Source organism: Anguilla anguilla, chromosome 7 (genome assembly GCF_013347855.1).
Source record: "Anguilla anguilla isolate fAngAng1 chromosome 7, fAngAng1.pri, whole genome shotgun sequence".
Lineage (NCBI taxonomy): Eukaryota > Metazoa > Chordata > Actinopteri > Anguilliformes > Anguillidae > Anguilla > Anguilla anguilla.
Genome location: NC_049207.1, coordinates 43,025,549 through 43,037,654, shown reverse-complemented (window position 1 = coordinate 43,037,654; position 12,106 = coordinate 43,025,549). Strand labels below are relative to the sequence as shown.

Sequence of the window (12,106 nt, the reverse complement as noted above, 5' to 3'; positions counted from 1 at the left end):
TTGTTTATTTTTTCCTAAATAAGAAAAAAATAAGAACAGTATATTTTGTATATGGAAAAATATAATGCACATATTGATAGGCCACTTTTAATTCTCATTTTCAACCAATAATCAATCAAAGCAGTTTAGATGCCAAGGAGGTGTACATATTCAGTGATTGAATTCAACATTTAAAGTGCACTCCATTTTCAGCCAGTGATGTTCACACCCATCAACAGTAAAAAAATGGATTTCCCCATTAGGTTCTTGTTGGTTGAACAGGGTGGTCCATCTCATGACATGTACATTGATTCAGATAGACCGTGTGTAGCTTTGCTTTGTAAACACATTGCATTAAATTAGGTAAGGATGTAATGTGTGGGGCAAGAGCTCAATATAGCACATTAACTGTGATCTTCATCTGTGCTGACCTGTAACCCGAACCATGGAGATCAATCAAATATACCCATCATGCACCAGGGTGGTGATGCATGGCTGCTCAGGCATCGCTCAGGGAGACATGGTGTATTCCCAAATTACACTTTTCTTCACACGTTTAATGACATGACAGTGTTTTTACCATGCAGGCTACTCCCCTGCTTTGTCACCTAAGATGGTCCACCACTGATAAAATCTGTGTGACATATTTTAACATGACCACAATGAAAGGAAACTAAACAGGCACAGCTGAGTATGGCTCTCTCCACTGGAAAAGGTCTATCGGTACTCCTTGAGTAGAGAACCTATGGCTTGTGTGTTTTGCCAGAGTTCACGTCAAGTTCACAATTTCACATCAGATAAGAGTTAATCCCTTATGGTCAAAGCCCAGCACGAATCAATAGAAGAAATATTAAAATCTGCCCAGTAACAGCCAGGCCGGACCCATATTCCCCACACTGGAGGCTACTCCTTGCCTGCTGATTGGTGGATACATACAATATTTTTGTCCAGTTGAAGGACCATTTATTTTTAAAAAGATAGAAAATGGTATGGATATCCATGAATATCCATGGATGTATACAGTACTGCAGTAGCAGACTACACAAGTATTATGGAAGAAAGACTAGATCAATAGAATTGGTTGTAATAAGCTGTATAGGCTCAATGAGGGTCATTGCTTTTTCCAGCACCTCTCCATGGGGACAGGATATTAGCATGGTTATTTTGCAAATATGGGCAACCCTGTCCGCTCCCCCCTTCATGAATACACCGCCTATTATGTCTGTTTCCAGGAATATGATGTACAAGGTTGCATGCATGAGACCACAAATAAGAGCAAAGCTTTTCAGTGAATCATATGTACTTTTTAATAGTCGTTGTGCTGGTTTTCTTGGTACATTTATTTATATATCTAACCCTCTCCCCGCAAAACACAATACACATCACAATGGTAAAGATGTCCATAATATTCTTTGGCTTCAACCAGATCTTTACAACAAAAATACAATTCAGTAGTTTTATCGTCATAATTTCTCATACAATACTGCTTTATCTTATGTTTATAGAAAGGTTTATTTTAAGCTGGTCTATTTTCTCATACTTCTCAAATTCAGGGTGAATAAGTTGACATTTGTGTTTGTAGGCACTTGTTCAGCACTGTGGCAGTCATTTTTAATGTTTTGTGTATAAAAAATGATTATTTTCCACAACACACAGTATATCATCTTCCAATTCAATGGCAACAACTCAATACTGAGGTATTGATCAAAGGTAAAGTCACTGGACAAACACAGTATGTTAGGATTAGAAAAGTAATTTAGGAACCTGCTTAAGATCCACACTCACCTTAGAAAGGAGCATTCATTAAGTATCTAGAGTAGTTGGAAGACACTGAAACCAGATTCTTAAAGGATCACAGACAATGAAATTCAGGTCCTGGATCCACAGTTTAGCAGTGCTACAATCAATACTCCAAGAAAGAGAGAACAAATACGAATTGATTTGGAAGAAGACATTTAGAAGTCCCCACAGCGCCAGGTACAGCAACATTAGACCCAGTTTCAAGACCTCTGGACATAAGATCCAAAATGGCCTTTAGTCCCACTGGTACAGAGATCTGAATGCCTGCCAAAGGCCAAACCAATAATCTGCAGAACAATTTCTGTTTAATTCAGCGAAGTTCAATTGATCTTTCTTCACATGGATTCTCTTCATGTTCCCACACCAACACTGTCCCACTTCGACTGACATGAAGGGAGTAAAGCACTGTTTAAAGATAATTTTGAGACATGAGAAAACATAAAATGTTCCGTCATTTGTCGTATTTTATCAGACATACGCATTGCTAAAAAAAAAAAAAAAATAGACAGCATTCAATGTCTGCCTTCTGTTTTCACGTTTTCGCCCTCTAGTGGAAAAAAGTTATTTTTACTGTTCATTACCCTGAGAGCCACTTGCTCAGTGAGTGAGCGATGGGACCATAAGGGCTAGGTCCTCCAGTCTCAGCCAAAAACTGGAAAAGGTTACATTTACATAAACACAAAGGATGACAATGAGCCATTTACTGTTGTTTTTCTTACTCATATGGTTCAGGCCACATGAATAGAGACGTGACAGACATGTGACCAAGAGAAACAAAACACTAAACACATGTATGAAAATCAGAGCCCAATAGAAGAAGATTCCGGAATACTGGAGCGCAAATCACACTGCTTCTGTTATACATGAGGCTCATGCACTCCGCACAGGGGACACAAGAGCAATGTTTTACTCAGGGGTCACATTTTAACTCAACCTGACGTGCAGCTGAACTATCAATTACTCACCACACTGTGGAGCTCAAACAAGATTTTTCAACGAGACATTTCCTCGATAACCTCCACCGCAAAGACCCTAAGTGCTTCCGCAGATTAAATATCTCAGAAAAATGTGTCTCTCATGGTTCAGCACACATTTCATGTAACAGTATACAAATGTGAATATAAAAGTGACAATAATATACTAAATTCATATTTTGTATGCATTGGGTGATAAAAAAGATAATATTCCTTATGTTTTTGCAGGTTACATTTGAGGAAGTATACTCAAAATAAAATAAATTGTGTACCAATATAATGATGATCATCAATAAAAACAACAATGTTAAATAAAAAAACATACAATAAATGATACATTTGCCTTTAGGTCTTAAAGACAGGAAAATAATTAATTGAATGGTGCATATTATGGCACTGTAAACTGGAAGCAGCTCATGGAACAACCATAATTACAATCAAAAGCAAAATAAAGGCACTCCTTATCAAATAAACAATAAACTACTTCTTATCAAAACACAAGGAGCATATGGATTATTGATAATGAGATTCAGATTGATAATGAGTGGATCCTGAATTTATTCAAAGTCAAAATGATTACCAAGTCTCTTTTGTGAGGCACAGCATCTCCAGTAAAAAATGTTTCTCACCCTATTCTTGGGTTACCAGAGAGATGGCCAATGGTGTGGGAAAGCGGCCATGTCCGCCGCCCCCTTCCGCGGCGGCAGGCGAGGGGGACCCTCACAGCACGTGCTCGCGGACCTGTCCGAGGGGCTCCCTGACGGAGCGGCCGGGCTGGAGGGCGGAGTTCCCCACCGAGTTCCTCAGCTGGCGGATCAGCAGCCAGAGCAGCAGCACCATGAGCAGGAACAGCGCGGCGAAGAGCCCCAGGTAGATGCACACGTTCCAGCCCCAGCCGGCGGCCAGCGGGAAGGAGGTGGACGTCTCCAGGAACCTGCGAGGGGAGGGCATGGCGCCCCGGCGCGGAGAGGCGGGGTGGGGGTCGAGGGGTCAAACCGAAGGCTCTGCGGGGCTGCCCCGGGGCGGCCGGTCCCTCGTCTCCAATCCCGGGAGGGCGGCTTGTACCCGCACGGTCCCCAAAAACAACCTCATCCTCTCCTGAAGCTAGAAAGGTGATAGTGGGACCTACAGAGTGATGTTGGAGACTGCGGGAGGCAGCTCGTGCTCCTTGCTGGGATTCCTCTGCTTCCAGTCTCCGCTTGCTGTGAGGTGATAAATGCAAAGCCAGACTCCCAATTCATCAGCGTGCTCGCACACACCTCCCTTTCTCCCATTGGCTAACGGGCTTACTGCTTTCCCCACTTACGAGACAAACCCTAACAAACAATAGAACAGCTTTCCTGTTCACGAGGAGAGGCATACAAGGCCTAATTGTATTTTGATTCATCATACATCATCAGACAAAATGTGTCATTATAAAAAAAAAAAAATTGTCATTATGAATGTGCAGATTTGGATGAAATCTGTCACACTGCCCTTTGCAATTTGCATTCACTCGTGTTTTGCAATTCTATGCAAAGGGGAAATTTCAATGAGACAAATAAACGGAGAGATAATGTTCGTGTGGTAAATCAAAGCCTCTGCAAATGAATATGCAGTCACGCTCTGGAACGGGTCACATAACGCAGACTGGGAACGATTTTCAGCCGCGGCAAAAGAATAATTGCGAGAACACCGCGCAATCAATATAATCTCTCGCAGGGCTCTCCGACGTCTGTGCGCCGTTCGCCCTCGGGCCTACGAGAGGCGCTTTTCAGAACGTGTGGGCACGCAATATTAAAGCCTGCGACTCCAGCGGCACAACCCACGCTTCAGAGGTTCCTGCTGCTAGGACTGTGACATTAGACTACATTAGACAGCAAGCTTCACTTAAAAAGTAACTGAATTCACAAGGAAAATAAACTTGAAAAGCATACGGTCCTTATGAAAAAGCAAAGACTGTTCTTTTTGATTAAAAGGGGTTGTACAGCTGGGTTTCATTGTGTTAAAGCTAGTTATGCACCAGGTCTGGTTCTCCAGCAGAATTAAACATATGAATTAAAATATTTTTGCGCAAATTAACCCTTTTAATGCTTACTTTTCTTGACAAGTATAATTGGGATCTGATTTTCTTTTTGATAGATCTCACCCAATTTTCACAGTATGAACTCATTACAGTACAGACTTGCCTTTGCAATTCAAGTCTAGAACAGTCACAATTGATTTCTTGAGGATATGCAATCAACTCTGCAGAATAATCTTGTTCAAAGTGAATATGTAACATTCACTGTGCTAAAACCGTATAAGCTCATATTTGTATGTTGTTAGTAGGGTACCTCCTAGGGCAGACCAAAAAAGCTTACATTTTTCATTAGCTTTTTTTTTTTTTTTTTTTTTTTTTTTTACATGAACGCATGATAACATTAAAAACAGATGCATAAGCTTTAGAGATGCCAATGGTTTACCACTTCAGTTCAAATAGCTCCTCTTGCTGGCAGAAGACAAACCACAAAACCAGAGCAAGAAGGGGCGCAAAAGCCAGCAATGCCCTCTGATGAATTTTGTGCCCCCTTGTTCATAATTGTATGACTGCTGTAACAGAACATGAATGAAATAGCAGGATTAAAGGGATTAAATAAACAAATGTTTGGGCGTTCTGGTAAAGAAATTTTGGCACACAGGCAAATATTAAACCTAGAGCAATTTCAGTTTTAATTTACTCATGTTGAGCAAGCTAGCTAGAGCACATCTCATTTTCGACTTCAAATTAAAAGATTTCACTTTAAATCTCGCAATGCTCAGCCGAGTAAATATTATGATCAACAAACACAAATGCCAGACAGAGGGTCAATTTCAGAGTGCTTAGCTGGAGTTTAAACCTCAGGTTTGAATGTGTAGACCACAGAACTGAATTACTTATTCCACAGCTTTGGATAGCTGTTACAGTTGCAATGCAGTTCTGAGGTCTTCAGGTTTAAACACCAGCTATGCTGTGCATTTCTTTCCTGCATTTTGGCTTTCTTTTGTGCAAATAAATCGCAATGCTGTATCAACGCTAACACTGGATTGCGCAGACGTGTAGGCTATGATTGGCTGGGATGCGTTTTTCTATACAATACAAAAGGTTGTTCCCCCCTTTCCGTTGTCAAGTGGCTCACTCGTCAACTGTAGGTGGCACCAGGTCCGCCACACGGACTACCACTTCACTGTTGGAAGACAGTGCTAGGAGCCAATAATGCAAGCAAAAGCGTAGAACGATTTTAAATGGAACAGAGAACACTTCATCAAATCAGAATGGACTCGGACGATATTGTTCAGAATAGTTTTCTTTATAGCCTGAGACTTCCATAAAACATCACATACTAAATATCAAAACCTCTGATTTTACCACTTACTTTACAAGCTCTATATTCCACATGCAGTATAGGCCACGCCGTTGTTTATTTGAAGAGGAGCGTCAACCCTGTACCAGATGCAACCACTTCTAAGAAGGCTCAAGCAAGAATCACGGTTGTGACACAGTAAATGTCCGATAAAGTAAAATCGTTATCTGCCGCAATAATTACTGAAGTGAAGGGTGCAGAATGCTTTGCATCGAATGAAGAAAAAACAAGGAATGCGGTGGGTGGGGAGTATATCTGCAGTGTCTTTATTACAAAAAGATTAAATTTACAGCCAGTTTTACAGCTTCAAGTAGCACAGTTAATGACCACCAGCAAGACCTTCTAGCACCCCAAGGAAGGGACAGACAAACACAGAATTTAAAACGAGGCTTGATTAACTAGGTTTACAAATCTCTGGTTGAATCAAGCGTAAAAATAATCATAAAAAAGTAAAAACCCTACAGGATTGCACATAAATGTACATTTTTTTAAAAAGCACTAAATTCAATTCCCCTGCATGTCTGTCCCCTGGATAAAAGGGTGTTGTTCCTGTTATTGAAATTCTGATGGTGTGGGACTTTTAATTACAAAAGCTGTATATAAAAATCTGCCTAAATGAATTTTGTGTATCTTTATTACAAAAATGTATCAATTGAGGAACAGTTTCGCTGGAGGCTCGATGAGGGAGACTTTGTGGTACCTGAAAAATAAGATGTTTGGGGTTTACAATGCTGTTGTTCCCAATGAAAATGTACAAGCTGTAACTGATGCAAACTGAGAAAAGGAAAAAATGCAGATCTGACTACATCTCATCTAATTCCATCTACAATTCTTGTCAACTCCTCTGAGCAAAATGGATCAAACAAAGAGAAATGGCCAACTCGCTAAGGCACTAAGGGGCCCCAAGTACATAATGTTCCAATAAGATTTTTTAGCATCAAGGCATTTTAAAGTAAACTAAAAAACTCTGGCTTGCTATGACTCCCATACACGTTGATCAGTTTTTACTAGAAAGGTACTCCGGTTAATTTATTCCCAGAATCCTCGGGTGAGACAGTACGGCTGCCACTGAACAAAGAAACGGCGCTCGCTTGTGGGTATCGCTTACTTGGCGCCCTTGTACTTCTCCCGCACGGACTGCTGGGCGTGCTGGGCGGCGTTGAGGTAAGTTTCGTGCAGATCGGTGACACACGGCATGAGGTCGTCCAGAGAGTATCCGGTCACCTCCTCCAGAGACCGAGGCTGCAGAGGGGGGGGGGGACGAGGGCATGCTCAGCGAACGACTCAAACCGTACCGGAGCAAAACGGACGATTGGAGCAAGTCTGGAATTCGGGCAGGCAAGTCACACAAAAATCAACTGCAAATTTAACAGCGCACACACGCACAAATCATTAAAAAAAATTTTTTTTGCGCTAAATAATTAATTGCGTCTTAACCCACACAGGAGCCAACCTGCAAGTCTTCAGGGGTAGGACAGACACTGCATGGTACAACTGCGCAAGGAAGATGCAAGTTAAGTACAGAGCATTATATGAAAAAATCCTTTCAAATGAATGGCTAGAACATTTTAAATTTTGGTTAGTGAACTTGCTGAATTCTGTGACATCACTTTGTTAAAGGGCATAAGGGGTACTGAACAGAACATTACAGATAATGAAAATGTTAAAGCCTTTATAATGGCTCCATATGTAAAGACTGTACAAAAGAAACACCAACATTTTCAACAATCTTTAAGCTGTTGGCTCATCATGATAAGGCACTACTTCAGTGCACGGATGGGCCCTACAGTACGGCACCAAATCCGGATATTCCAAAAGTGACTGGCCAGCAGTCACAGGGCAATTGACCATTTGGCGATGCCCAGGAATGGGAAGTTCTCATTCCAGCAAAATGACAGTGCTTCATAATGTACTACAGACCCCCTCTAGCTGATCACGCATGACCTGCAAACTGCATTGTGACAAGAAGCAGTAGCTGACATCATGACATCGTCCATTTTGGTGGACACACAGTGATTTTCTGCTGTGCCTTTGCCAGACACTTGCCAAACTTTGGAGAACTTCGATTTAAGTAACTTGGTCAGATCCACTCCCTCTCCAAAGATTAGAATTTTAACAAAAATAAAATGTCAGACTGCATTTATTTATTTTTTTAAACAAAGGTATTCCTGTGTAGTGTGGAAAGTGAAAATTCTTACCCATGAGCCCCTAGCAATTGTATAGTTTGCCAACACAAAGGCTGCCGCAGCCATCTGGGATGGAAGATACTTCAGGAAAGGGTCTGAGTCAATCAAACTCAACTCTCCAAGAAACTGCAAAGAATAATGCGACAGACACTGAATATACTATGGACTTCGTGAAACGCTTCCAAGAGTGCGATTCATCTTCACTGGCCATTCTTTGCCCCAAGACACTGGAACTTAAACCTTTCCTTTATTAATTCCACTACTGACATGGATGATCAGTTGTTCTGCCCGCCTCAATGAAAAAGCGTTAAGTGACGTGTGAACTCACCATCGATAGGCTCTCAATCTTGTTGTCAACTGGTTGATGTAGGAAGCACTGGGTGAGAAACTGATTGATGGTCGGAGCGGCAAGATCAAAAGACAGCACTTTGAGAACCAGGTGCTCCATCCTCAACACCTGCTTCTTCGTGTAGGTGTCATCTGTGATGTAAACAAACTCCGCCACCTCTGGCGCATAGATCTCTTCAAATTTCCTGCATTGTAAGGGAAGGGGGGGGGGGCCAAGTAGTATGCGTGCATTATTCATGAGAAAGCACAACAGAATATCAGCTGTACGGCTGCGTCAAGCTGCAACACTTACGAAGCGAGCAGCATGGCTGCAGTCCCGACCAGCTGCAGCTTGCCTCTCAGAACAGACATGGAGGACAAGAAGCGGTCGATATAGTTGACTGCCAGGTAAAGAGTCTCGTTCTGGAGCTTGTACTCCTCACCGACCTCGACCAACCAGTCAACGAGAATGGCCCGCATACTGTTTGTGATGTCAGGCTGTTTCTTCATGTAACCAGCTTTAGGCCTGCATTTTATCTACGAAGAGAAAGGAATGGAGAGAATTTAGAGACAAGCATAAAATGTCATGTTTGCTTCAAATGAACATCAATAACAGTGTTGCCATTTTTTTTTTTTTTTTTAAGGTTCAAGTTTCATTGTTCTCACCTCCATTTCTCTTAAATGCTTGTGGATTTCAGCAGCATAATCTGATACTTCATTAGTATTAGCTGGCTTCTCTTCAGCTTCAATTACCGACATATCCATTGGAGAATCTAAAGAAACGAAAAGGAACTATGCCATTGGGGCTGATGCTCGTGCACTGAGTTGGGTACCATGCAACAGTTCAGGAAGCTTGTCAGGTTCGAAAAAGCAAACTACATTGATCTGGACATAGGGCACAACTACACTGTCAACCAATGAATATGGCTTTCTGGATTGTTTTAAGTGGTATTTTTCTTAGCCACAAAACTATGGAAAATATAACCTAAGTTGATTATTGGTAAACACCAACACCACCTAGCTGAATACTTACCAAAGCCTACATCCATAGACATGTCGATAGTGGCAAGGGGCTGTCTACATTGAACTACAGAAGGGTTTAGTTTAAGGGTATCCTCCACAGTGGACTTTTTCGACACTTGCTTCCTTGCACAGGCGCCATCGGATTCATCCACATGTATCTGGAAAGCAGGCGGTTTGTACCCAGATCTCTCTGCCAGACCTTTCCCACAGTCGTCATTTTTGCAGGACAACACTTGAGAGGAAGCACCCTAAGATATAAAACAATGCAATACGGTATAAAACGTTGCAATTCACATTGGAAACTACAGTTGGTCGATTCCAATTATAAAGTAGCTAACTTAGCTAACGTCGTTATATTGGCAAGCGGGCTACCCATGAGACCGGCCATTATATCTGGATTTGCTAGCAGGTATTAGCCCACTCAATGTACTTTTTTTGGTGAACGTTATACTACCATAGTCAACTACATATGCAATTAGTCATCATTAATAACTCCCAGAATGAGTCCAATACTTTTCAGTTACTGTTCGTTTGGCCGAGTAACACTTGAAAGCTAGCCGTTAGCGAACTTTAGCTGGATCCAAAACGAAATTGAACGTCTGGGCGGTCACCGGATGCTCAAAATGGCGGACTATTTATGATTGTTATGGACATTTAAAACGCACCGTTTATAATCTAACCATCTAAATGCATGCAATACAGCTCACATGTTAACATTTCCAGACATTTTAGCAAGCGATATTACTCCTTTGCCAAGCGAACAGAAAGTCACAAACCTGTTTTGCGCCGCGTTGCAAATGTGACCTGCTTCTCTGGTTGTTCTGCAGCACTCCCAAAACTGTCCTGTTTGATTGTTTAGGATTTATGTTCTCCTGATTTTCGACAGTATTTTTTACGGGCACTCTTAATCGCGAAAGCGTGTTTTCTTGATTCGGATTGTCTTGCGTTGCAAGATCAATCGCGCCTCCTTGTCCTCGATTAGCCGATGCCATTATTATGTTGCTGCGATCACAAATAGCTAGATGGATCAATAATGGCTATAGTAACCTTTAAAATAAAACTAGGTTGTGCGTCAGTTATGACGTTGAAAGCAAGGAAACAATACCAAAACTAGGGAGGACAATCGAAAAATTTATTTCCGGAAATTAGCATAAGTATTGTGATTAAAATACCAGTTTAGCCTTAAATTAACGTATTGTGAACAGCGATCGTACATATATGGAATATTAATGTGATATATTGGCTGTTTTGTGGCCTTTTAGCTCGCACTTTCCCAAAATTCCATCAATGATAAGATCGGGACTCCGACGGCACCGAAAACCGATAGATTTCACTGAACATTCGACTGTTTACATTTATGGGGTTCTGAACGAGTGACATCATAATAACTCTTACTGGTTGATTTTACGCGGTCATTTATGGCAGTTGGCTCTCTCAGAATTCTGACTGAGAGCCAGGTCAGTATTTTCACTGGACACTTGATACATCCCGACTTATAACTTCAAAGTCCCAAGTCATTTGTGAATGGTTTAAATGGATTTTGAAAGTAGACACTTCATGCTACAAGCATGCTAAGGGATTTTAGTGTGCTGTGAAGTTTAGGTAGCAAACAACAAGGCTGAATCCTTCTGACGTAATTTACATAGCGACTATATGCTCAGATCGCCTAGTTTCACTCACTACGGCCAAGCGGAATCGATAAGCTTTCAGAAAATATATAACTTTTAAAGATTTAATTCAGTCTTCTACTGGGACTTTTGCTGTTTATCGAGGGTGTGACAGAAAATTTCGGTGCCGCTGACTATAATCGAATGTTTTTCACATTTACCGTTCGATTGACCAAGTACCATTCAAAGTATATTTTTATGGGTTAGTACTGTCAGATTGTGCTAGGTACTTCACATTAACCTTGTACAGCGATCAATAAAGGCTAACAGCACAGTACCACTTAATTCTAGTAACTTCTATCACCACTGTAATGAACTAAAAAAAGGTAACAAACGACCTTTTCTGTGAGAAATGTATTGTCAAGCTCACGCGCATACACTGCTGGCGACATTCTAAAGCTTCGTTTTGCCCTCCCTACCAAAACTGCTAAAACAAGTAGCTACCATCCAGACAAGCAAAGTCAGCTAAAGTTTCAGTTGCTAACTGCTGCGTCTTGCTGCTTAGCAGGTCGTGCTATAGGCAAAATAAGCAAGAGAATCTAAAAGCACATAGCTAAACTAACTCCTTGGCGATATTTACTGGGCAGTTTCCACCGCCTTCACCGCTCCATGTTGTCCCCTTTGATATGTGTAAAATGCACTGATCCCTATATCCCTAACGTCTAGATTAAAATTGCTTCCTTGCTTAGCTAGCGTCTTTCTGTTCACTGGATAATAAAGCGAAATTGTGGTTTACTTTCTGAGTTCAAGTAGCCCGCGACTATTGAAACTGCCCAATCCAATGGTTG

General features: G+C 41.4%; 1 protein-coding gene across 1 annotated transcript; it reads right to left on the bottom strand.

The window, feature by feature from the left end:
• Positions 1-6,358: 6,358 nt before the first annotated feature.
• ccna2 (cyclin A2) lies at positions 6,359-12,072 on the bottom strand. Its single transcript, XM_035424575.1, has 9 exons — positions 11,738-12,072; positions 10,428-10,756; positions 9,662-9,899; positions 9,295-9,401; positions 8,942-9,165; positions 8,630-8,834; positions 8,314-8,427; positions 7,224-7,357; positions 6,359-6,815 (listed from the first exon to the last, which is right to left on the bottom strand). The coding sequence occupies exons 2-9, from the start codon at positions 10,641-10,643 to the stop codon at positions 6,764-6,766; spliced, it is 1,290 nt and encodes a 429-aa protein (XP_035280466.1). The 5' UTR covers positions 10,644-10,756; positions 11,738-12,072; the 3' UTR covers positions 6,359-6,763.
• Positions 12,073-12,106: the final 34 nt, after the last annotated feature.